Source organism: Trachurus japonicus, chromosome 7 (assembly GCF_045865225.1).
Source record: "Trachurus japonicus isolate A0001 chromosome 7, Traja_1.0".
Taxonomy (NCBI): Eukaryota; Metazoa; Chordata; class Actinopteri; order Carangiformes; family Carangidae; genus Trachurus; species Trachurus japonicus.
In genome coordinates, this window is record NC_140913.1 from 34,058,122 (window position 1) to 34,085,204 (window position 27,083).

General features: G+C 44.8%; 2 protein-coding genes across 3 annotated transcripts in view; one reads left to right on the forward strand and one right to left on the reverse strand.

Annotated features, from left to right (window-relative positions):
• Positions 1 to 13,378, forward strand: part of nckap5l (NCK-associated protein 5-like) — a 61,363-nt gene extending 47,985 nt beyond the window's left edge. The window contains exons 8-14 of the mRNA XM_085782967.1: positions 708 to 3,305; positions 4,102 to 4,574; positions 6,823 to 6,952; positions 7,049 to 7,121; positions 8,109 to 8,387; positions 9,911 to 10,062; positions 12,494 to 13,378. Of these exons, the coding sequence (XP_085639093.1) occupies positions 708 to 3,305; positions 4,102 to 4,574; positions 6,823 to 6,952; positions 7,049 to 7,121; positions 8,109 to 8,387; positions 9,911 to 10,062; positions 12,494 to 12,784 (3,996 nt within the window). The 3' untranslated portion in view covers positions 12,785 to 13,378. The remainder of the gene's footprint in view (positions 1 to 707; positions 3,306 to 4,101; positions 4,575 to 6,822; positions 6,953 to 7,048; positions 7,122 to 8,108; positions 8,388 to 9,910; positions 10,063 to 12,493) is intronic.
• Positions 13,379 to 15,473: 2,095 nt separating this feature from the next.
• On the reverse strand, positions 15,474 to 27,012 carry tmbim6 (transmembrane BAX inhibitor motif containing 6). 2 transcript variants are annotated; one of them, XM_085782990.1, is made up of 10 exons: positions 26,956 to 27,012; positions 25,328 to 25,431; positions 25,072 to 25,180; positions 23,309 to 23,429; positions 22,211 to 22,259; positions 21,980 to 22,077; positions 20,910 to 20,989; positions 20,682 to 20,782; positions 19,483 to 19,558; positions 15,474 to 16,498 (listed from the first exon to the last, which is right to left on the reverse strand). In XM_085782990.1, the coding sequence occupies exons 2-10, from the start codon at positions 25,381 to 25,383 to the stop codon at positions 16,475 to 16,477; spliced, it is 714 nt and encodes a 237-aa protein (XP_085639116.1). In that variant the 5' UTR covers positions 25,384 to 25,431; positions 26,956 to 27,012; the 3' UTR covers positions 15,474 to 16,474. The 2 variants fall into 2 exon arrangements, with proteins under 2 accessions (XP_085639116.1, XP_085639115.1); XM_085782989.1 differs by having other exon boundaries at positions 26,950 to 27,012.
• Positions 27,013 to 27,083: the final 71 nt, after the last annotated feature.

Here is a 27,083-nt window from a genome sequence, read left to right on the forward strand (position 1 = left end):
TCCCGAGTCATAGGTGCGCAATGTTAGCCATAGGTAGTGTTAGCCTGCCTCCTACCTGAGCCGAAATCAGCAGTCAGAAGCTGATTTCATTTTAGCGAGAAAGTAGCCGTTTAGATCAGCAGTGTGTCGTTAATTTGTCTAAAAACCAGCTGCTTACAATTCGGCGCTACTCAAGCTAGCCGTTGTGACCAACGCACTTCCGGTTACTTTCACAAAATAAAACACCCGTTGCTCTTTACATACAGAAAACCATGACGATAGAATTTGTGCTTTTACTTTGAAATAGGAAGCTAAGCTACACTCGATGTAGCTAGCTTGAACCAAAATAAAGCGTCTTTGCTTGAACCCTCCGTTTTGACCGATCTCGTCCCGTTAGCGGCATTTGACCGCTCAAGATGCCTTCAGAGAGTTTTGTCAGCTCTGAGACGAAGATCGGCTCCGCCGGTTTCCGTTTAGAGTTGCTGAAGAGTTTCTCTGATGACTTTAGGTGGAGGGAGGCTAACACTACCCATACACTTCCAGTGTTTGAGCTAAGCTAATTACGGGCGATACGCCTCTATCTCCCTCGTTACTGCACGCACAGTCGAAAGGATCGTGTCTATCTGCTGGTCATGGACTCGGGAGAGAGGCAAGAGACATTAAAAAAAAAAATGTTGGCGTATCCCTTTAATGTGTCTTTTCTTTTTTTCCTGTCCGTCCTGTTGCAGGGAAACGGCTACCGCACACAGCACGCCTCCCCGGGCCCCCGGGGGCCGGCCGCCTCCATGGAGGCGCTGTCGCCCTTCTTCAAGAAGAAAGCTCACATCCTGGAGGTTCTGCGCAAGATGGAGGAGACGGACCCACTCAAGTTCCACCCGTCCACCGCCGGCCTGTCCTTCTGCGACTACAGCCAGGTGCTCATGTCCACCGAGGCCGTGCTCGCCACCGCCACCGCCGCCGCTGCCGCCGACCCGCTGCCCCTCCCCCTGCAGTGCAAACCCCACCACAACCACAACCACGCACACTGTCACTGCTCCTGCTCCGACGCCACCGCCACCGCCGGCGACACGCACCAACACCAACACGTCAACGGGGACGGGGCGGTGAAGAGCGAGGGGGGGAACGCCAACGCCGCCTGTTGTTTACACTGCAAGAGGAGCCCGGACGGCCCCAAACCGCCCTGCAACCACGTCTGTAGCTCCGCCCCCAAAGCCTCCACCGCCGCCCAGAGCCACGCCACCGCTGCTGCAGCTGAATGTCACAGTAAAAGCCGAGCAGCAGACAAACACCATCATCACCATCATCATCATCATCACCACCAGCAGCCGGCGGCGGCAGTGGCGGCGGCGGGAGGCTCCGTCCACCCGTCGGCGCCGTCGGAGATCGAGGAGCCGGAGCCGGACCGTCCAGACGGTGACCTGGAGCCCAGCGACGGCGTTCACAACGGCCTGGCGCTCTCCGACGACCCCTCGGAGAAGGACGGCGCCGGCAGTGGCGGTGCTGACGGCGATGGCGTCTCGGAGCAGGAGGCGTCGTCCTCCTCGGTCAGAGCGAGCGCCTCCGTCAGCCCCAGCTCCTCCTGCCTCAGCGACGTCAAAGCCGCCGCCATCAACTCTCCGTCCAAGCTGCTCAAGTTCCTGAAGATCCCCTCGATGGGGGACAAGTCGCCGGCCAACGCCGCCGCCGTGCGCCTGAGCCCCCAGCTGACGCGCAGCTCCCGGATCCCGTGCCGCACCAACAACTACGAGGTTTACCACTCGCCCGTCCCGACGCGCAGAGCCACGACCACGGAGCGGTGCAGGCAGCCGCCGCCGCCGCCGTCCAGGTCCGAGTCCTACCCGGCCACCACGCACTCGGCGCCGACCTCGCCGCCGCAGCCCGAGGGCGAGGACGTCGTCTGCACGCCGCCGCCGCCGCCGCCCGCCAAGGACGTCAGCTACAGCAGCCTGTCGACGCCCAAAGCCAAGGCCGCTACCGCTGGCGCCGGCGCCCACAGAGTCCCGCACTACGAGAACGTATGCGACGTAGCGGCGAGGGACGAGGAGTCGCCGCGGCTCCTCGCCCCGTCGCAGCCGAAGACCAACGGAGGAGGAGGAGGAGACAGGAAGCTGGTGAAGTCTCTGCCGGAGAGCGTCCTGAACGCCGCGCCTCAGAGGAAGCAGTCGTCGACATCCTCCTCCTCCTCGTCCTCCGATGGCGAGGAGGACGAGGAGGAGGAAGAGGAGGAGGAGGAGGAGGAGGAGGAGGAAGACTCTGACAGCCCGGTGTGGGTCAACCACCACCGCCACCACCACAGCCTTCCCAGCGCCTCCTCCTCCTCCGCCGCCGCCGCCGCCCGCGGTAAAGCTCAAGGCCGCGTTCCCGCCACCGCCACCGCCGGCTACTCACGCAAACAGGAAGCGGACATCAGGGAGGAAACGGCGGTGGCACAGACTCCTCCTCCTGCTCATCATCATCCGCCGCCGCCGCCTCCGACGAGGAGGAGCGACTCCTCCTCCATCCCTAAGAGGCCGGGTGCCGGTGCCGGTGCGGCTGCAGCAGCGGCCGCGGCGGCTGCTAGGGCGCCAGCCGACTCCAGCCACCACGCCTTCAAGGACCGGCTGGCCGCGCTGGGGAAGCTGCGGAGCTCGGAGGACCTGCAGAGCGGCGGCGGTGAGGGAGGCGGCGGCTTCGTGGAGGAGCAGAGACACTCCAGACACACGGACTCTCTGGACGGGAAACATAAAGCAGGAGCGCCGGCGGTGGCGGTGGCAGTGGCGGCGGGGCTGAAGTACCCAGGCTCGGCTCAGATGTACGAGCAGCAGCCGCCGCCGCCATCGGCATCGGGGAGGTCTCAGCCGCCACCGCCGCCGCCATCGTCGTCGGGGAAACAACAGGATCTGTGCGTGTCCAAGAGTAAGATCGGGCTCCCGTCGCCCAACGCCGACGCCCCGCAGGTGCTACGCAACAACATCAAGTGTCCCGGCTCCTTGAACCTTCCCTACGCCGCCAAGTCCGGTCCCCACGGCGGCGTTGGCGGCAGCCCCAACAAGATCCCGCCGAAGTCTCCGTCCAAACCGTGTCACCACGGCCCGCCACCGTCCGTCCACCGTGGCGGCGGGAAGTCATCCTCGGACGCCGCTGCTGCTGCCGGCGCCCCCCGCTACTCGTCCAAATCCGAGGAGAGGACGAAGATCAGCGGGAAGGGGAAGAAGAACCCGATGTACGGCGACAGTCTCCCGCCGCCGCCGCCGAGACCTCCCGCCTCCTCCGAGGTGGAGAAGCTGCCGCCGCCGCCGCCAACGCAGCCGCTGGCGCCCAGCCCGCAGTCGGCCATCGAGCAGAAGGTTTGTTTGTTTGTTTGTTTGTTTATTATAAGGATCCCCATTAGCTGCGACAAAGCCACAGCTATTCTTCCTGGGGTCCAACAGTATCAAATATACATTCAATAATACAAAAACAGAGACATTATATAAAAAAAAAACAATAATTAAAAACAAAGAAAATACAAAAAACAAGTGTGCAATATGCCTCACCTAACAAAACAAAATCAGAGTGAGCTAAATGCTAAACGGGTTCTCTCACACACATAATATCTACATATTATATATGTATACATTGATTGATTGATTGATTGATTGATTGATTGATTGATTGATTGATTGATTGATTGATCATATTTATTTCAAACCAAACCAAATTTATATCTCACATACAACAACAAAAACATCCACGGGACACCATATAACCACATATCGAACAGGACAAACAACAACAACAATAACAACAACAACAGGCACCAACAACAACTAACACTGTTTGAAATGGGGATGGAAGAAGCAGAGCTTATCAGTTTCCAACCCCAGACAACACACAACAACACAACCAAAACACAAGGTCACTCTCCAAAACCCCTCCTCCCCACAAGCATCACATTAGTTTACATCATTTATCTCTCCTCCTCCCTGTTATAGGTACATTTCAAACACTCCTTTTCTAAACTTACTTTTAAATTGATTAACACTTTTGCTGAGTTTAATCTCTACATCCAAGCTATTCCATAGAATAACCCCTTTGCTGTTGCAATTTGAGTTCTCCTCTTAAGTCATATCTTTTACAACCTTACATTATTTCACAATCAAGGTGATGAAGGGCATCGAGGAGAACGTGCTGAAGCTGCAGGAGCAGGACCGAGGAGGTGGCGGCGGCGGCGGTGGCGGTGGAAGCGGCGGCGGCGGTGGCGAGGTGAAGCAGAAAACGTCCAACGGCATCGCCAGCTGGTTCGGCCTGAAGAAGAGCAAGCTGCCGGCGCTGAGCAGGAAGACGGACGGCGCCAAGGCCAAGGACGAGAAGAAGGAGTGGAAGATCAACATCGGCAGGGACTCGGCCAAGACGGCGGCGAGCAGGTGCAAGGAGGGTGTGGAGGGGCTGAACATCTCCACGCTGATGGAGAAGGCGGAGGGGCTGCGGCGCGCGCTGGAGGAGGAGCGGGCCTACGTGGAGCGGTCCGGCCGCGGCCACTCCTGCGAGGTGGTGATGGACCCGACGCAGGGCCAGCTCGCCGTCATGTACCGGGGAGCGCGATCCGACAACTTCATGCAGCAGCTGCTCAACAGGTGAGAGGACGACGACATCATCATCATCCTCTTCATCTTCTTCCCACAGTTTACTTGGACAGAGCCCCATACTCCATACTCCCTACTCCATGCTCCATACTCCCTACTCCATATTCCCTACTCCCTACCAGAGTCCTGCACGGGTCCAATTTTGGAAACCCGCGCCCGCCCGACCCGTTGGTTTTTAAGCCCGTGTCCCGACCCGTCACCCGTGATTATTTCTGAATACAACCCGGATCGACCCCGTCAATATTAAGACCCGCTGCCCGACCCGCTGCCTGTTAGATCGCCGTCATCACCGGCGATAACGGGGGTACAGCCGTACTCTTTAGAAAAAAGAAAAAAGAAAAGAGAGAGAGGGGGGGGGGGGGGGCGTACTCTTTCGCGGCTATTTCCGGAACGGAGAATGATAGCGACGTAATTCTTTTTTTAATGAAAGCAGGACACTTCAGCTTTTACATTGATCCCATCAGTGTGTTTGTAGCTTACCCAGAAGCTGAGCAGTCAGGCCATGACAGGCTAAACTCCAGGGAAAGCAGTGAGCGGTCACACGAGCGGCCAAAGATCGTTTATTTACATCAAGATGCTGCTCTGTTGTTGCCGTGAGTGATAAAAAAAATGATTTGCTACGCTGGTTCATGCAGCTGCGCGTGAGTTTTCCTCTGTAGGCCTACACATACACCCGCTACCCACCCGCGTTCATTTGAGTTCCGCCCGTGCCCGACCCGTGAATTTTCACAAGACAGCTGATCCACCCGTTGAACACCGTTTTTGCGGGGTACCCGTCGGTTACCCGCGGGGATCCGACCCGATGCAGGACTCTGCTCCCTACTCCATACTCCATACTCCCTACTCCATACTCCCTACTCCCTACTCCCTACTCCCTACTCCATACTCCCTACTCCGTACTCCATACTCCCTACTCCATATTCCCTACTCCCTACTCCATATTCCCTACTCCCTACTCCATACTCCCTACTCCATACTCCCTACTCCATACTCCCTACTCCATATTCCCTACTCCATACTCCATACTCCCTACTCCATACTCCATACTCTCTACTCCATACTCCCTATTCCATACTACATACTCCATACTCCCTACTCTATACCCCATATTCCCTACTCCCTACTCCATACTCCACACTCCCTACTCCATACGCCATGCTCCATACTCCCTACTCCATACTCCCTACTCCTTACTCCAGACCCCATACTCCCTACTCCATACTCCCTACCCCATACTCCCTACTCCATACTCCCTACTCCTTACTCCAGACCCCATACTCCCTACTCCCTACTCCTTACTCCAGACCCCATACTCCCTACTCCCTACTCTATACCCCATATTCCCTACTCCCTACTCCATACGCCCTACTCCATACTCCATAGTCCATAGTCCATACTCCCTACTCCATACGCCCTACTCCATACTCCCTACTCCATACCCCATACTCCATACTCCCTACTCCCTATTACTTACTCCCTACTCCATACTCCCTACTCCATATTCCCTACTCCATACTCCCTACTCCATACTCCCTACTCCATACTCCCTACTCCATACTCCATACTCCCTACTCCATACTCCCTACTCCATATTCCCTACTCCATACTCCCTACTCCATACTCCATACCCCATACTCCATACTCCCTACTCCACACTCCCTACTCCATACTCCCTACTCCATACCCCATACTCCATACTCCCTACTCCCTATTACTTACTCCCTACTCCATACTCCCTACTCCATATTCCCTACTCCATACTCCCTACTCCATACTCCCTACTCCATACCCCATACTCCATACTCCCTACTCCCTATTACTTACTCCCTACTCCATACTCCCTACTCCATATTCCCTACTCCATACTCCCTACTCCATACTCCCTACTCCATATCCCCTACTCCATACTCCCTACTCCATACTCCATACTCCCTACTCCCTATTCCCTACTCCATATTCCCTACTCCATATTCCCTACTCCATACTCCATACTCCATACTCCCTATTGATTGACTCTGAGTGTTGATCAGCTGACTGATTGTAACCTGCTGCATCATCCTCACCAACTCTGCCACAGTGACTCAGCAACACCAGCAGCAGCTTTTTTGGGGGCTCCTGTCACCATGGCAACACGAAGCAGCAGAACAAAACCAAGCAGCAAGAAAGAAGAGACAGAAAAGACCGGATAAATAAATAAATAACTGAATAAATGAAATGTTTCCTGTCTCTGTGTCTGCAGAGTGGACGGGAAGGACATGATCGCCGTCCCTCAGCGCCGCCTCTCCTTCGACTGCAAGACGTCCAAACCCGTGTTCGCCCAGCACAGTGATGTCATCAGTCACACCAGCAGCCGTGACGACATGGACAAGGTGAGTGATGACAGTATTACTATTTATTTGTAATATCTGTGGACTAAATACTGGTGAGATTCAGATTTAAATCTTCTCCTCCTTCTTTTTCCTCAGGGATCAGAAAGAATCGGGAAAATCACGTCCGATGAAAACCTTGCAGACTCAGTTCACTCTCAGCACTTCGCAGGTGGGTTTGTGATTCTCTGTGAAACTGGATCTGGATCTGGATCTGCATCTCTGGACTGATGTGGACCTCAGCTGGAGATAAATAATAAATAAGAGTGATTCTCTCCTGCTCCTGTGAACCAGTCGATCAATAGGAGAATATTATCTGTAACCATATATCTTGGGAATTCAAACAAAATTCAACAACTCTGGCTCCAAAGATAGAAATATTCTCTGAGTTTGTTTCAGGAAACTGTTTTACAGATCAAACAATGACTCACAGAAACCTGCAGATGAATAAAAATGTAAATATTAGTTGTTGCTCCAGAAAAGATAATAAAGTTACTTAGGCTGAGTAGAAAACCAGCACGTAATTTGAATGAGAACAGTAGTAGTAGTATTTTTCACGCCCTATCACCGTTTACACAAATCTGAATTGATTGAAGAAACATTACTATTTCTGTGTGTGTGTGTTTTGTGTTGCTATGAGTTGTATGTATTCAGTTTTGGGGGAATCACAGTGTCTAGAAAGCATCAGTGGCTCAGCTGACAGGGACAGCTAACGGCGGCAACTAAGCTAACGGAAGTAGCTAAGCTAACGGCAGCAGCTAAGCTAACGGCAGCAGCTAAGCTAACATCACGACGTCAGCTGTTAAAACCCTCCCGTTGTCGGACACGACATGAAACTACTCCAGTTAGAAAATATTTTTTCATGGACCGTTTATTGAGTCACTGAGTTATTAAAGTTAAACAGGTAGCTAACCGTTAGCCCGGCTAATCTATGATAACCATGACTAATTACAAAAATGTGCACACATAAATAGTAATGTTTGTCCAATCATTGGTTTTATAGACTTTACAAACATCAGATTAGTCTAAACGGTGATATAGTGACATGAAAAATTAGATATAGCGATGTTCTCATGCTGGTTTTCTACCCGGAAGTCGTTGTAAACAACAATGAGATTCGTTCTGAGCCTTTCATCGTCTTCCTCTTCGTCGTCCTCAGGTTCTGGAGCCTCCACCTACACCTTGGACAGCGGCATCGGGACCTTCCCTCTTCCCGACTGCAGCAGCGGCGCGGCGGGTCGCGGTCTGTCTAAGACGCGGACCGGATCGGACCGGCACTCCTCCGGCTCGCCGGGCCGCGCCGGGCGCCGGGCTCGAACCCTCGACCGCGAGCTGACCAACCAGGAAGAGAGCTACATCCCACACAAACAGCTGATCCCAACCATCCAGTACGGAGCCGTGATGGAGGGACGAGGGTCGGCCGGAGTGATCCGAGAAGGTGCCGGCACACGGACACGCCGTTGTTATAACTGTTGTTATTACCCTAAACACTGTGGTTGTAACACTGTTATTATAACACTGGTTATTACACTGTTGTTATAATACTATGGTCATTACTTAAGCAATATATCACTCCAGGCCGTGGTATATGCTCATTATACCACGGCTAAGGGGCGTTCTTCCCCCTTAGAGTGGTATAATGAGCATATACCATGGACTGAAGTGATATATTGCTTTTATAAAACGGTTACCAAAAATGACAATATGAAAGAGGGATACACAATCAATTTCATGTAGTTTTATTCAACCAGAAATACATATTATCCAATAAAAAACTAGTCCCTTGTCTCCAGACGTTAGCTCCAAGTAGCTCTGCATCTGGTCTTTTCCTCTGTCACTGCTCAGTCCCCTCTACCATTGTTAACCCTCTGGAGGTGAAAGTTCACCTTAAACATGTGAATTCAACTCATGGATGTATTATATTAGTATTCAACTACTTTAGTCCGTGTAGAGTCAAATGATGAGAGGTGATGTCGGTCCAAGGTAACGTTTTATTAGCAACCAGCTTCAGGAACCTAGTGTGATCACAACAGCTAACAATAACATTCCTGCTAGTGTGTTCTTCCACACGTTACTATAAGCTCTCGCGGGAGTACCTATATTACGGCAACACCCGGCCACCAAACAGTGCGACTATGACAATACTGTCTACAGTCCGTTTTTTAACATCGTAAAAACATCAACTGTCTGTTGCTACGGACTGCAACAGTCCGTTGTCATGGATACATGACAGCAACTTCCATTCATACCAGTCATACGTGCCTGAGGCGGAGTGATAGCCTACGCTGTGATAAGGCTTTAGAATAGTAGCCGTGGTATATGCTCATTATACCACGGTTAACAACCAATCAGATCGCCGGATTTCACCTTTCCGTTTTATAAACTGTAATTATAACAAAGTGGTTGTTACACTGTTATTATAACACTAGTATTGTAACACTATGGTTATAGCACAATGAAACTTACAGTGTGATTATAACACTGTTGTAATAACACTATGTTTATAACAAAGTGGTAACACTGTTATAACACTGTTATTACAACACAGTGATAATATAATACAATAATTTTCCATTGATCAAATCGATCCTCCATCGATCAGTTACTGGAAGTTTCTAGTTTCTTCAGTTGTCAACATTAAGTTTCATGATGATCAATCCAATTAATAACCAATATCTGTATTAATAATAATAATAATAATAATACATTTTATTTGGAGGCGCCTTTCAAGTCACCCAAGGTCACCTTACAAAAAAGGAGTATTGATCAATAACCGATATCTGTATTGATCAATAACCGATCTCTGTATTGATCAATAACCGATATCTGTATTGATCAATAACCAATCTCTGTATTGATCAATAACCAATCTCTGTATTGATCAATAACCGATATCTGTATTGATCAATAACCGATATCTGTATTGATCAATAACCGATATCTGTATTGATTACTCCACAGACAGAGAAGCGCACGGAGCCCACGTGTTCTCTCCTCGCTCTAAGACCTGGACCTTCCCCAACCTGAAGACCCCGGCCGGACCGGCGGAGGTTTACCTGGCCGTGGAGGAGGAGGAGGAGGAGGCCGGGACCTTCGGCTCGCCGTTCAGAGGGGTGAGGTCACCTGCACACACACACACACACACACACACACACACACACACACACACACACCTACACACCTACCTGCACACACACCTGGACACACACCTAGCAGACAGGCTGTCAGACAGTAGGAATAAAGTTAAATTGGAAAAGGTTGAAGGTTGAACAGAGGTTTTTATCAGATGGTTCAAAGGAAACGTTCCTGAAAATGAGCTGGAATTTAAAGGGATAGTTCACCCAAAATTGAAATTTCACTCATTATCTACTCCCCCTCATGTGGACTAAGGGCTGGGAGAAGTTTCAGAGTCCTCCGTGGCTTCTCTGAGTTACAGGGGGTCTCGGCGTAGCAGTGCATGTCCATATAACGGTTGCAAATGGATACCAACTGTCTTCGTAACAAAAAGACACACCAAAAAACATCCAAATACCTCCATGCTGCTCGTATGTAATGTCCGTCTTGTATTGAAGCCCCGAAATGCGAAATTCTTCCGAAAAAAATTAAATAAGTCTTTATTTCAAGCTTGTTTTGTAGCGGAGGCTCCTCTTCTTCCGCTACAAACATATGGAGGTATTTGGATGTTTTTTGGTGTGTCTTTTTGTTACGAAGACAGTTGGTATCCATTTGCAACCGTTATATGGACATGCACTGCTACGCCGAGACCCCCTGTAACTCAGAGAAGCCACGGAGGACTCTGAAACTTCTCCCAGCCCTTAGTCCAAATTTCAATTTTGGGTGAACTATCCCTTTAATATAAATATAATATCATATTATTTTATATCTGCTTCTGAATTAAATTTACATTTATGCAGATTTCATTTCAGGTTGAGTTTGATGTTTGAAACTGATGATTATGAACAAACATAAAAACACACTGTAACATGAAGTGACTGTGACACGGTTTAGATTCAGTTCTCGACTCGTCCTGAGTTGTTTCCTGTTCAGAGTTTTTAGAAATCAGATATGAGGAATGTTTCTTGTTGCCCAGAGCAGTGAAGGTCAGTTTACAGCACGGGGAACTTGACGTGGTGTCAGGTGCAAACACTAAAGGTACAACAACTAGTAAAAGGCAGTGATAACATAAGATAAAATAGAAATTAAAAATATTCTGGTGCAAAAAATATGCATACTATATACAATTTTATTTTTTATTTTTTTATTTTGTCATGAAACAAACTAAACGAAGCTCCAGTGATTGAACTGATAGTTTTGTGGATGTTTTGTGGGGAACAGCAGCGTGAGCAGAAACAATCTGGGTCAGTGACAGACTGAAAATACACAAGCAGTAAAGTAGAGATACATTATTAAAATCTGCACTCACGTCTTACATAATGTAAAAAAAAAACACTGAGCCACATTCTCCCTCTACAAATTATTAATAATCTGAATATTAAAGTCTCCCGGTGGACGTCGACCCTCTGTGACCCGGAGCTGCTGTTACATAACCACCGATGGCGGGAAAACGGCGTTTATTCAATAAACAGAGTTACTACTTTATCAGTAATGAATAATCAATCAATAAAGTTACAATTTCCCCTGTTACAACGGCGTTACCGACACTGACAATAAAATACTCTGTTCATCAAATATTGAATATTGATCATTCTTTTGTGGTCACACCATGCAGCATTTTCGGGGGCATTCAGTCTCACCATTGTTAAAAAATGGTTCAAATGTCTTTTCAAATGACATAAAAATACATACATTATAACAGAACTTAAAAACCATTTTCTTTAAAGATATTTTTGAATTGCTCATCTTACTAACCTTTCTCTGTCTCTGACCCATATGTAGTATATAGCCTACATATACATGTGTATATATAATTAAAAGAGTCACAACAAACTCATCAAATACACAACCCAACAACTCCAAAATGCTGTCGTGGACAAGTTGTGACCTGCACATTCACCACGCTATGAGATAATAACACAACGTTACCAGACAGAGTTGTTTTAGAGGGAAATTCATGCAAAACCGCTGATGCGCGTTGCCGTCGGGGACAGTTTTTCATCAAGCAGTCTCTGTATTTACCTCGAAAACGGCTCAGTTTCGTAACGTTCCATTATTATCTCATAGCGTGGTGAATGTGCAGGTCACAACTTGTCCACCAGAGCGTTTTGGAGTTTTGGGATTTTGTATTTGATGAGTTTGATGAGGGAAACCAAGAAATCCCATGAGCCTCCGTAGCGTAGCTCTGAGCAGCTCGCGGCTCTGCTCCGCCGTTCTAAAAATAGCTTGCACCGACAATTAAAGGTAACGAACCTACTGCTATGACTATAGGGATTATGGCAATGGGCCAGTTTGCCAAAATGTTGAACTATCCCTTTAAAACAATGAAAAAGTGAGTTTTGCATAATATGTCCCCTTTAACAGTAACGTGTCCAACACTGTAACATCATCTCCTCCTCTTCCTCCTCTTCCTCCTCTTCCTCCTCTCAGAGCCTGAAGGCCGGCGTCCTCCCTCCCTCCTCCTCCTCCTCCTCCTCGTCCTGCAGCCGTGTGGTCGACCCCGGCAGCCTTCCCGTGCCGGTCCAGTCCGGTCTGAGCCGGCGGGGGGGGAAGGGCCGCGCGCCGAGCGTCCCCGAGATGAGCCGCGAGGCCGGGCTGGAGCTGCTGAGGGAGCGGCCCGAGGAGGCGCTGTCGCCGAGCCGACCGCAGGTCCCGGAGACGCCCGAGTCCCTGAGCGACTCGCTGTACGACAGCCTGTCGTCCTGCGGCAGCCAGGGGTAACCACGGCAACCGGCTGAACGTCTGAACTGTGATGCTGCTGCTGCTGCTGCTGCTGACTGAAGAACCTGTGGAAGATCAATCAGCTGCTTCTCTGTTGCAACTGGAAAAAAAACAAATAAAGACGACGACGGATCGATGGATCGATGGATCGATAGACTCTCCTCAGGATTTCCAATAAACATGAAGCCAAAAGCCACAGAGTAACACACACACACACACGTTAGGCCACATGATGTAATAATAACGCCGCATTTTGTAATAATTAGAGCCGCAACAATTAATCGATTAATCGTCAGCTATTCTGATAAGCTAATAATCAGTTTATTTAAAGAAAAAAAGTCCAAATTCTCTGATTCCAGCTTCTTAAATGTGAGTATTTCTGGTTTCTTTGTTCCTTTATGACAATAAACTGAGTCTCTCTTTGGTTTGTGGACAAAACAAGACATTTGAGGACGTCGTCTGGTGGTTTGGGAAACACTGATTGATGTTTTTCAACATTTTTTAACATTTTATTGACCAAACAACTAATCGATTAATTGTTTAAATAATCGACAGATTAATCGATAATGAAAATAATCGTTAGTTGCAGCCCTAGTAATAATGTAATATGTTCTTGAACGCAATATGTAACTAGCTTTGCTGCATTTTGTAATAAATTGTTACAAGATGCAACAAATTATTACATTTCTATATAAAAAAAAGGTGCAACACTTGCATTTTGTAATAGCTAATGCAATATGTAACAACTTAGTATTGTAATGATTAGATAATTGATAATTATTCAGTCAAGATGGTTTTATTTTTCACATTTATTTAAGCAAATGTATCAATTTTACACCAATAAACTAAATTCTTCACAGTTTACACTTCCAAAAAGAAAAGAAAAAAGAAGCCAAATTGCGCCTTTTGTAATAAGTTGATATATATTGCACCAAATTATTACATTTTCTATATAAAAAAGTGCAACACTCGCATTTTGCAATAGCTAATGCATCATGTAACAACTTATTACAAAATGCAGCAAAGTTTATTACATATTGTGTCAAAATGTGACAGATTGGTGCAAAATGCGGCGTTATTACATCATGAGGTGAAAATGTATTACGTTATTACATAATGTGGCGCTACACACCCAAACACACACACACACACACACACACACACACGCTCTGAAGTGACTGTGGACACTCGGACTCTGATGTAAACAGGACTGCAGACGCAAGGCCGAGCTAACGATTTTAGCACAAGACGCTGTCACTTCCTGGTAGTTGTTCTGCTGCGTGTCTCTTTCTGCGCTGACATCATCATGTACTGTACCGTACCGTTAACTCTTCTTTCTGTTCTCTGCATCGTTTCATCTTCACGTCATGTTGATCTGCTCTGGGAGGATAAAACAAAAAAAAACACGGAGCTCCTTAAAAAAATGAATGTTCATGTCTGTGATTCTTAATTACTAAAAACTCATCATGCATCACGGTTTTAAATGTATAAACGATTTTATTGATCATGTTGATATTGTTTTCTTTGCGACCGATGAAGGTTGTCAGAATACGTCTGTTTTAAATCATAATACATTTAAAGGTAATATATACCAGCAATAATAACATAGATAAGAGAAATGGCTACACTATTCAATGAATATGTATTTCTATTATTTATTTATTTTAAATGTACATCGTTTGCATTCATCTTTAATTTTGTAATCTTTCTGTGAAACTTGCTCCTGGCTTTTAGTAGATTCTGTTCATATCTCGTATCTCAACATTTCATCTGTTGCTGTTTGTTCTTTAGCCGATAGAGGTATAATCTGTACCAACTGCCGTTTTTCAACTTTCTAATTAAAATGTTTTCATTTAGCTCCTTGTGCTTCTTTAAAGTCCATGTATGAAACTGTGACGGCGTTAACAGAGCTGAAAGGATTCAGTGCAAATCTGAAGGTAACTTTATTTTGAAGTTATTTCTATTTATTTGCAGGGGGGATTTCTATGCTTTTATTTTGACAGCAGGACAGTGAAGAGAGACAGGAAACTGGAGTAAAAGATCATCAGTGTTTCAACCGCTCAACGTCAACATCTGTGACTTTTTAAATATAATTTACAAGAGCAATTAACTCACTACTAAAATCTTACAAAGTCTATAAAACTGTTAATTAGCTCTATTTATGGTTTTAACATGTGAATTACAAATAAATGCACTGGTGACATTGTTAAGGCTGCAGCTGACAGCTTTAATTACTTTAATTGATCTAATGAGCATGTTTTTAATCTATGAAATACATTATTGAACTGTTTCCGTCTGAAAAATATTAAATTTACAGTGAAGTGACAGAAAATATGCAAATTTAAGACCAAATATAAAAACAAGCGTTAGTTTCTGGCAAATGTTGATCAGTTCTTCTAATTATAATTCAGCAATGGCGTTCAGCTGCTTTCAGCATTCACACGTATTTCCTTCAGGAAATACTATTTCTAGTTATAATCTGTTGAACTGCTTCTTGTCTGATGAAGCAAAACATATTAAATCAAAGCAAAATATTTGCATAAGCATTCAAAAAGATGATGATTGATCAACATGGTTTAAGTTTCTGGAGATCAATTGATCAGTTCTTCCAATTATAATCTAATAATGTAATATTTGCCACTGTTTACAGAAGCAGTAAATCAACAGAGACACACGTACTTCCTTTCAATACGTTCAACACATTTATTTGAGCAAATGTATCAAATTATTAGTTTCAATTTTACATCAATAAAATAAATCCTTCACAGTTTACACTTCCAAAAAGAAAAAGAAAAGAAAAAGAAGAAAGAAGCCAAATTGAAAGGTTAACGTCACGTCATTTGGCAAACTAGTTTCTAGACAACAGATAATTAATCAGGAGGGAAATTTACAGGGAACTGGTTTTTTTAAATCATTGATTATTTATGAACTGGTTTTGTTTGAAGTTGTAAATCTGAACAGACGGAGCCGACTCCTCCACCGGCCTCGATCCAGAACCAGAGCTCAACGCTTCCTCTCCGCACCGACATTATTATTATATCCAGATATCTTTAGGTTTCATCATTCACACTCAAAACCTGATCACAAAACAAAAACAATCAGGGAGGAGGAGGAGGTTTCTGGGGGGAACTGTTGTCAGAATCCGGAGGGGGACATTTTATCGTGTGACACCGCTAAAGAAAAAGAACAGAGGAAACCTATAAATAAGCAAATCAACAAAAAAATAAAATAAAATAAAATCACATAAGTTCAAAATGAAACAACGATCATTCTGAGAAGCTGGCGACCCGCTAAAAAGGAGGAGCCTATGTTTAATTAATTAATCCATGGCACTAAATGACAGTAATATAAAAGTCCTCGTTAAGTGCTGCTTCACAAAGCAACGGCGCCCTCTAGAGGCCGCGGCCGATCACTGCAGCGCCAACACGACTCTCCATTCACAGCCAGAGACGGGACTAAGCATTAGTGTACCATCAACTTACATTCAACCCCGGGTGTAAGTTCCAAAACAAAAAGAAAAGAAAATATAATATAATAATAAATCAAAAGGAATTTTTAATAATAATATTATAATAAGACCACAGAGGAGTTAATTCAAGAAATGAAGACAGAAAGTGAAAAGCACCAAGTGCGCCGCAAATTGTGCCTTTAATGACTGATTGTTGTTATTTTCCAGCCTCAGATGTTTCTCTACTTCTTCTCCTTCTTCTTGTCCTGAGAGGAAACACAAAAAAACAAAACCAGAATTAAAACACACATGACTCACTACAGATAGAAAAGATAGAAAAGACTCAACTCTCATGTTTCTCTGAAGAGGAAATACTCAACAGTAAAAATGTACTCCGTTACTTTCCCAACAGAGGAAATAAATTTCAACTCTTCTTCCTCTTCACAAACTCATTTTAAAGAGAACAACGTTTCTGTCCAGAGTTACAGTTTTTTACGATCGCTATGACCCGTTTTTCAAAACTTTTAACACTTTTTAAAAACTCTTCACACAGTTACCACAACATCAACATAGATGTTAACTGGTACATTTTCAGTTGCTTTCACGCGGTTTGTCAAAACAGAAAACCTCATGTTCAGAGCCAAACCTAAAGGTCAAAGTGAACAGCAGTTCACATCGTAGACTGAAACACATTCATGACCTGTATTTTGTTTCATTGCTTTTGAAAAACAGTTGATTGAGCTCACAGCTCATCATCACAGCTGATTCTTTTTTTTCTTTTTAGTGAATAGTGAATGACAACAAATGTAAATGCTGATTTTCTTTCTCTTTACTCTAAGTAATTTTCATTTGCAAATACTGTAATACAGTAAAGTGTTTACTGCAGATCCTGTCATTTACTGTCTTGTTCTTTCTTTCTATATACAGTGGGTACGGAAAGTATTCAGACCCCTTTAAATTTTTCACTCTTTATTTCATTGCAGCCATTTGCTAAAATCAAAAAAGTTCATTTTATTTCTATTTATTTTATAGTTAGTGTATTATTGTATTTTAGAAATGTGTGTCTATGTTTAGTTACACTGCGTGATTCTGAGCATGAAATTAACTGTTTTGGGAATTGTGTGTTTTAGGTTTGATGTGTGTGAAGAGTTTTGAAAAAGTGTTTTAAGTATTGAAGAACGGGTCATAGCGATCGTAAAAAAAACTGTAAACTGACTGAGCTGCAGTGTGTGTGTGTGGTCAGACTCTGAAAACTAAATGAGACACTTGTTGTTGTTGTGATGTAACATCGTTTAGAGGGAAACATAGTGAGTCATTAAAAGATGAGTCTGGAAAATGAGTTCAACAAATCCCCGTGAAAACACAAACAGCAACAGAAGCAGCAGTTTGAGTCTGAAGCTCAGACTCCATCTGTTCATACGACCATGTTTATCTGTCCAAATAGGTCAAACTAAATAAATGGAGTTTCAGTTTTAAAAAGCCTGAACCACTTAACAAACGACACATAACCATCATCGTTGTCGTCAGATGAGGAGGAGGAGAAGAGGAACTAGTGAGGACAGACGTGACCAGACTGAATGAATAAATGAGATGTGGGGTTTTTTTTTTAGGGACGAATGAGTTCATGCGAAGTTTCTGTTGAGTTTCTCATGTTTTTTTTCATGAGGTAAAACTCTGCAGTTACAGAGTCAGAGTTTAATTTTAGTTTGATCAGCAGAAGAGACGACGGGTTTCAGTCTGAAGCAGCCGATTCTGAACTATCAGGAAGTTTTATTTGACGATTAATGACGGTAAAATGAGTCGTGATTAATGATTTAAATCGTCTTGTTTTGGTCATTTTATAGTTTAACCCTGAACATAGTTTAATACACATACACCTGATGAAGAAGAAGAAGAAGAATTATTGCTGAGTCTTTTCATTGAGCGTTGTGGAGTTGTTGGATTGTGTATTTGATGAGTTTGATGAGGGAAACCAAGAAATCCCATGAGCCTCCGTAGCGTAGCTCTGAGCAGCTCGCGGCTCTGCTCCACCGTTCTAAAAACAGCTTGCACCGACAATTAAAGGTAACGAACCTACTGCTATGACTATAGAGGGTATGCGTTTACGTCACGTTGCCCTCGGCAACGCCCCGTTCGATCGGACTGAGTGGCAAAACAAACCACCCTCAACGTGCTGGCGGATAGCGATGGACTCATAAACTGGATCAAATATCTTATATCAAAACAAATTGATGTCAAAAGGAATCGACAACCAGCTCAACACAACCGTCTGCTCCACTGACACTTCCTGTAACCATGGTAACACAGTGTGACCGCGGTACCTGCAGAGCGACAGACAGGCTCACTGTTACTGTGCAGAGGGACGAGATTACAGCTGTTACTGTCGTCCTGACAGTGACTCCCGACACTAACACACAAGCTGCTTTTATTCTGAAAAAACTCTCACCAGTCAAACTGTAGGATGTGTTAGAGACTAATTTATCTGTCTAAACATCATAACTATGACACCTGAAACTGTAAACACAGCTGATCGATCGAAAAAAAATGACCGCTCCAGTGAATTTACTTTCCGTCATTGAGAACAGGTTGTTGAATGTAACTCAGTCAAAGTGAGACGTATCCTCAAGATGTTTAGCAGCTCTGTTCGGTCATGCTGCTTTACCTGCTGGCAAAGCTAGATGTCAGACTTGTGTGGGCTCGGAGAAAATCGCTTCGTTACTGCGTCGTTTTTAAACTTTGGCGGCTCTGCCACTCGTCTTTTTGCCACTCAGTGGACGTTCCACAGCAACTTCCGAGTACCGTGACGTCATGTGCATACCCTCTATAGGGATTATGGCAATGGGCCAATTTGCCAAAATGTTGAACTGTTCCTTTAACCAGGTAATAATTCGTAACCGATTAGCAGATTACCTACTCGGGTACTTTCCGGGTACTAGTTTCCAGTAGTCTAAATTAAACGGCCCCAACCAAGTATTGAGTTCATATCGATAGACAGACTTTTCAGAAGGACAACATTTAAATTGGTCACAATTTTGAAATACTGAATATTAGGTCTTCATTAAATGTGAAGCCTTAATCATTACAATTAAAAGAAATTAAATAAATAAAGACATGAAATGTTTAATTCTGTGTGTAATGGATCTATACAATGTGTTAGTTTCACCTTTTGAATTGAATTACTGACATAAATAAACTTATATACAGATGCACCTGTATATAAGTCAATATGTGTTGTGTTGTTGTGTTGTACCTTATCGTTCAAGGCGAGGATGACCATCAGTTTCCTGAAGATGGTGATGAAGTCGAGGAACAGGTCCACACAGTGCCTTCAGAGACAAACAACCAGAGTTTAGACTAGGGGTGTACAACCAGTGCAGTATTTGTATTCGGATTCGGGAAGAAACCGGAAGTGGGCGCACTGACTTCAGCCGAGCTAGTGCTACGCCGAGCTAGCCGGCTAACTTCCGCTTTAGCTCTCGGCTAACTAGAACGGGAATAAAATAATTTAAAGGGACAACGAGGAGTTTCTATTTGGTTATAAAAAAGTCTCACGTTAATGTGGATGAATCTACGTTACCACTTGTTAATGGGCCCATTTTCGATAAATATATCGTTTTGTCTCTATCGTTATTTTGTTATTATTAGTGGTGGTGGAGATGCTGGTCGAGCCGACCGTTTCCTTCCTTCGGTTTCGTGGCGAGTCATGAGAATAACGTAGCTGAATCGCCGTTTATGGTGGGAGCTACGACGGTATCTGATCGTCTTCGAACCTCTGACTTTAATTCTTGATGAATGAAAACATGAGTCCGTCTTATGCCGGTCAAAGAATTTCACGGTGCGCGAAGGCTCATAAATGTAGTGTGAAAACGCTTCGCTTTTCCAAAACTCCTCGTTGTCCCTTTAATCGTGCGGCTCTTCTAGACTTACCAAACGTAATCGGACTGAATGGATCAAATTCTGGTAGTGAAACCAGTCGTTTCGCGGAGGTTGTGACACTCAAAAACAATTATCCAAAATAGCTTGCACCAACAATTAAAGGAAACGAACCTACTGCTATGACTATAGGGATTATGGCAATGGGCCAACTATCCCTTTAAGGTGCATTAGCGCCACCTACTGTGTTTGGAGTGTGAACCAGAATCACCTGGTTATGTTGCTGTTGCTGATCCAAACGTTTCTTTTTCTTCAGAAAAAAGCTCCCGAATAATGAGGAGAAACTTCGGACAGAAAAACTATTCGGGATCAAAGCGTTACTCGTGTACTTCTGAATACGTATTCGGGTTCGGGTACAGCCCTAGTTCAGAGTCTGTGATAAAGAGTGACAACAGACTGTGACAGCTGAGCTCCTGTCACCGTTGTCAAACACTGCTCTGTCTCAGCTGTTTCCTGTGGGACTGGTGGATTTGCATGACATTTGGTTCAGAGTGATAAGGTGGATAAAACCCTCACCAGACGTAGTCCTTGTCTCCGTTCTCCGCTTTCTCGATGATGAGCTGAGTGTCGAACAGGACGAAGCCGCACATGATGAGCAGCCCCAGGTACATGTGAGCCTGTCGTAGGTAAACACACACACACACACACGCACACACACAGACACACACAGGTCAGGATCCACAGCTCAGCGACACCGAGCTCGTCGCAGCGAGAAGAGAAGAGGATCGTCTTCATCTAAAATACCTTGAAGAGCATCAGAGATCCAAAGAACATGTTCATGATGGACAGGAGGAAGAGGAGGGAGAGGCCGGACATCAGAGTACCTGAGAGGAGACAGAGCTCGTTTAATCACTTCACACACCGTCACAAACACGTTTCCATCCGCTGGTTGATCTAATTATCTGAAGATCAATAAAAATATTAATGAGAGTTGTTTTAGAGGGAAATACAGAGACTGCTTGATGAAAAACTGTCCCTGAAGGCAACGTGCATCAGCGGTTTTGCATGAATTTCCCTCTAAAACAACTCTGTCTGGTAACTAGGGCTGACCCGATTATCATATTTTGATAATCGAAGCTTCGCGGACATAAAATCGATTTTAATCGAAGCTTCGGCGGCCGGCGGGGTGCGCGATCGTAACGTCTGTGAGGGGGCGGAAATATAATGAAAGTAATGGCGAACAAACACTGCATATCTCCAAAATCAGGCAGGTTTCCAGGATGCCAAGTAGCCTACTCATTTTAATGTAACAATTGCCGATGAGAACTGAATTTTTTGGGTCAGCCCTACTGGTAACGTTGTGTTATTATCTCATAGCGTGGTGAATGTGCAGCGCACAACTTGTCCACCAGAGCGTTGTGGAGTTGTTGGATTGTGTATTTGATGAGTTTGATGAGAGAAACCAAGAAATCCCATAATGAGCCTCCGTAGCGTAGCTCTGAGCAGCTCACGGCTCTGCTACGCTGTTCTAAAAACAGCTTGCACCGACAATTAAAGGTAACGAACCTACTGCTATGACTATAGGGATTATGGCAATGGGCCAATTTGACAAAATGTTGAACTATCCCTTTAACAGCTGGAATACGAAGCGTAATCGACAACATGACAACATGATCGCAACTCACATTTATCAGACAGAACTGTTTCCATCAGTGTCTGTCATAAACTTTGTATCGATCAAGAGAAAATCCAATGAGATCGACCGTATTAACTTTTTTATCCATATTCATCATGACGTTTAATCTAATTTCACTGTTTCCACGAGGAGTTTTTTTAATTCAATATTGTTTAATGTGAATAAAATGCGAATCTACCTCCCAGGAACAGGTAACTCCTGCGTGTGGCGTAGAGAGCGCTGAGGGTGAAGCAGATGAAGATCATGGAGGTTCCCATGAAGGCCGTCACGATGATGCTGAGGAGACACACACAGAGACAGAAAGAAAACTCTTAAACACACACACACACACACACACACAACTGTGTTTTACAGAGGATGATAGAGTTCCCTTTGTTTCCAGTGAGTCGTTAGCTTCTCATTAACAAACCTCGGATTGACAGCGATGACAAAGTCCAGAGTGGGACCGAGGCCGACACCTGGACACAGACACAGAGACAGATGTTAGAGTTATGTAACACTCATAACTAACTGACCACTACTTCATCATCTATTCTTTCATTCATTGTTTTGTCTAAAGTACAGAAAGATAACTGTTAAACATGTGAACAGGGTTTTTCCTGCGTTCAAAATAGCGTGGCGGCCGCCTCCAGCTAATTTTGTGCCGGCTCCAGCGATATGCAGGGATTTTTCTGCATTATAAATTTTGAGGCGGCCGCCGCGCTGGAATCTTGATTGAAAATGAATGTAGTTCTATGGAAGCTCAGTGGCGCTGTTTTCAACTCGGTTCAACTCGACCGCAGCAGGAGGGGTGCGTTTGATTTCAGCTCATAGCGGCTCCACTCCTTTCAAACGTTGTGCTGAGCCTGAACGCACCCCACCGGCGCAGAGCGTGAAGAGAGAGAGAGAGAGAGAAGGAGACGCTGTGGTTTCCTTTGCTGCTTGGTGACAGGACTCGGGTACCTGTAATACTTCAAATAATGGCCGACCCAATTTACCACCGGTCCCAATTATCTGCCGGGTGTAGCAAAATAGTTTTTGTATTAAACGCCTATCCCAAACGCCGGATCAAACATTGTTTTTCTGGTTGCCACAAACTATTCTATGCAAATATAGCCTACATAAACACAAACAAATAACCTTAAACGAATTGGAAAGGGTCTGACTGTAGCCTATTTATTTGACTTTAGAGTAACCTCACTGATGACGTGAGGTTACTGTATGAAGTTCAACGGCTTGTGTGTCAAAGACACCAGCTCACGAGTCGGTGTTTTTTTCTTTCTCTGCCTTTATTTTGAAAGGACAGCTGGAGAGAGACGGGTACGCAGAGATAAAGTGAGTGTGTTTTAATGCGTTGCTTAATTTTTGCCCTGTTTTGGTTTTTAGGTTGCCTTCAACATCTGGCCAGGGACAACGGATGAAAACTAGCCTTAGTGGTGAACTCTGGCTCACTTGCAGTTTCTTTTAAACACTGTTGATTAGTGTTGCACTGTCACTGTTAAATAAACCAATGAATAAACCAGTTTACCTGTGAGGAAGGCGAATCCTGCCAGAATAGCCAGTCTCTTCCTCTCTGTCTCAGAGTTGTGTGGCGTCATGGCGAGCCAGAACATCATCCCCAGAGAGCCGAGCACCGACAGGACGCCGCCCTGAGGACGAGGACACGTGAAGATCAACAGGTGAAGCTTAGGACCAGACTAATGCTGCGTTCAAAACAACTCGGAAGTTGGAAAACAAACGAGCTCCGAGTTGTCAAAAACGAGTTGAACGGCGTCGAACTCGGAAATTACAGGTCGGAAACTCGGGTATCATTTCAGAGCTCCGACTTTCCGACTTGACGTCACGTCAACATCAAAACATGGCGGCCCTCGTCTTAAACGGTTAGAATATAACAATTTTAAGTTATTTGTTGAGGTTTTAATGCATATTCTTTGTGTATTATTGCAGTATATGAAATACGTTTATATTAAGCTGTGATTGTTGTATGGTGTGAAATTGTGGTCTCGTATGTGACGGAAATAACATTTAACGGTTATCTAGGGCTATAACAGTATGTGCACTCATCTGTGGCGTCTCCTCTCCTCTTAAACTATAAACTGTTTTCTCCTCTGTTGCTCACCCTGAGGTTTCTCCTGGTTTTCCCTGTTAAAAGGGTTTTCTATGGAGTTTTTCCTCAGTCGATGTGAGGGTCTAAGGACAGAGGATGTTGTTACGATGCCATGTAAAGCCCTTTGAGACAAACTCTTTGTAAAAACGGGCTATACAAATAAAATTGCCTAGATAGATAGATAGATAGATAGATAGATAGATAGATAGATAGATAGATAGATAGATAGATAGATAGATAGATAGATAGATAGATAGTACTTTATTAATCCCTTGGGAGGTTACCCTCAGGGAAATTGAGGTTCCAGCAAGCAGCACAGCACCGATCATACATTAAAAAGGCACAGATAGCTATAGAATATAAAAATATTAAATATAAAGTGCAGTCAGGGCTAGAACATCAGTAATAAATACATATAAACACATCAATCCTAATCTAAATTAATCTAAATTTTTTCCCCACCACCCCTCCCACTTCCCCCCAGTGCAGAGTTATAGAGCTTGATAGCTCGGGGGACAAACGAGTCCTTAAGTCTGTTTGTTTTGGTTCTGGGGAGAAGCAGCCTTCCACTGATCATCCGGCTTCTCTGTGAGCTGATGACAGTGTGCAGAGGGTGGCTGGCATCATCCATGATGGCCAGCAGTTTGTTCAGAGTTCTCCTCTCAGCAACTGTCACCAGGGAGTCCAGTTTGCTGCCGACCACAGAGCCAGCTCGCCTGATCAGCTTTTCCAGCCTGTTGGAATTCTTCTTTGATGCCCCCCCCACCACACCACAGCATAAAAGAGACCACTGGCAACCACAGTCTGATAAAACATGCCCAGGAGTTTCCTGCAGATGTTAAAAGAACGCAGCCTCCTCAGAAAGTACAGCTTGCTCTTCATTTGACTCCTAAACAAACATAATTTGCTGCTGCATATATTTTTCATATTCAGCGATGAGCCACAACATGCCAAACTTCCTTCAGGTATCCATGTTTTTTCTCTTCCGAGTTCCTGCAGCGTGAACACAATGATGTCGGAAGTCGGAAATTTCCGAGTTGTTTTGAGCGCAGCATAAAACACATCCTTGGCCACTTGATCATTTGACAGTTTTTTTTTACACCTCTGACCTTCATCATATTCTACTTTACTGTCTGAACCTGTGTGTAACATAAAACCACCTGGTGTCTCTGAGTGGTTGTTACCTGGAAGAGGCGTGTGACCACGTGGACGTAGGATCCAGCTGCAGCCATGAACATACACACCGCCAGGCTGGAGTACACATTCTTCAGGTGCACCCGGGTCGACTGGGATCTGCACACACACACACACACACACACAATGACAACAACAACACAGAGACGACAACAACAACTCATCAGATAACATGAGGTGCAGCAGCTATGACGTACGACACATAGCTGTCTGTTAGTGAGTGTGTGTGTGTGTGTGTGTACGTACATCTGGGAGAACTTGAAGAGAGCGTCAAAGTTGATGTTGCGGTCGAACACGTTCATGATGGAACCAGGAAGTGACGTGTGAAGAGAGACTGGATCAGCTGACGTCTGATGGACAGAAACACGTGTGACCACAGATTATACAAATATAACATTGACAAAAAAAAGTAATTAAACTTTTAGACACAAAAAATGTGTTTAGTTGTTTTGTTTTTTTAAGTGAAACACTGGTACAGATTTAACCTCTGACAGTAGCTACATCATAAATATCAGACAGTCCAGTTAGTATCTTAACATTAACAGGTGTCCTGCTTCAAAATGATAATTTTAAGTTTCACTTCTGATGCGGTTATTTCTGTACTTTCACTTTAGTGACATTTCAAACGGAAGAACCTGAAGTTCCAGTGTCACAACATTTATTATAGATGAAAATCTGAATTTCCTGCCACATTACTATTATTATCATCTTCTACTTTACATCTGTGAGGAAACTTCTCATGTATTAACGACACTACACTGGGTTCATGTAACAGTCGGTGTTGTTGTACTTCAGATGTTGTACTCAAGACCACCAATGTCAATAAGTTCCAGATAATTAAAATAGTTGTACTAAAGTATCTGCTTGTGTTAAACCATCTGAACAACTTGGTGTCACCCTGACAACAGTGGGAGGAGACTTCAGCAGGTTCTTGTGTTTACATTAAATATGGTTTAGATTTTACATCAAATCATCTTTTCTTTGTAGCTGAGGAGGAATACTGTAAATATCAAGAGACGTGCATTATTATGAAGACTGGTACTAAATACAGTGATGGACTTGGGTTGGGTGGTCTTGACTACAACACTAACCAACAGAATTAACTTTTTAGTTTCACTTTGATGCTGCTATTTCTGTACTTTTCAAAACGGAAGAACCTGTGTCAACATTTATTTCAGATGAAAATCTGAATTTCTTGCTACATCATTCCTCTACTTTACATCTCATGATAATAACGTTAACTACATTACACTACACTGGGTTTATGTAACGTTAACAACTGTACGTAAGAAGATTCAACACCAAACACGGTCAGTTTCTCCATCAGATAACAAGCTAAAGCACTTCCTCTAAAATACGTGTTAGCTCACGACCACCTAGATAAACCTATTCTCCAATAACACACGGCTGGTTCACCTGTAACCTGTGGTTAAAGTGTAAGTTGGATGAGCAGGTGAAACATTACACAACAACTTATCGTTATCGCTACGGCTTCCTGTCACCAACAGTTAGCACAGCGTCATGTTTAGGGAGCTAACGGGCTAGCATCTGTAGCTGCGTTTGTTTGCTAACAGCTCAACTATTACAACACATGTATTTGACTTATAAATAAACGTGTTGTTAGCAGCGGGGGAGACGGTTCTAGTTAAACACGGTTCAGTGTCCCAGTCAGACTGAGGTAACAAACACCAGCAGCTGCTAACGCTTTTAGCTCGTAGCGGCCTGGTTAAACTGGTTAAACTCAACTCTGTTCGACGGCGTCAGACTGTTCGTTCTCCTCCGTTAACAACCGCTAAAAACCGACCGACCGACCGACAGAGCGGGGACTCGAACACAACACGGTGGCGGTGTCACGGTGAACAACAGACCTGTACGTGTGTGTGAGTGTGTGTGTGTCCTCTCCTCGGCTCCGAGCAGCAGCTTCACTCTCCGACTCTTTATTTATTTATTCCGTGTGTTAAATCAGGAGGAGGAGGACGTGTCAGTGCGCGCGCACAGCGAC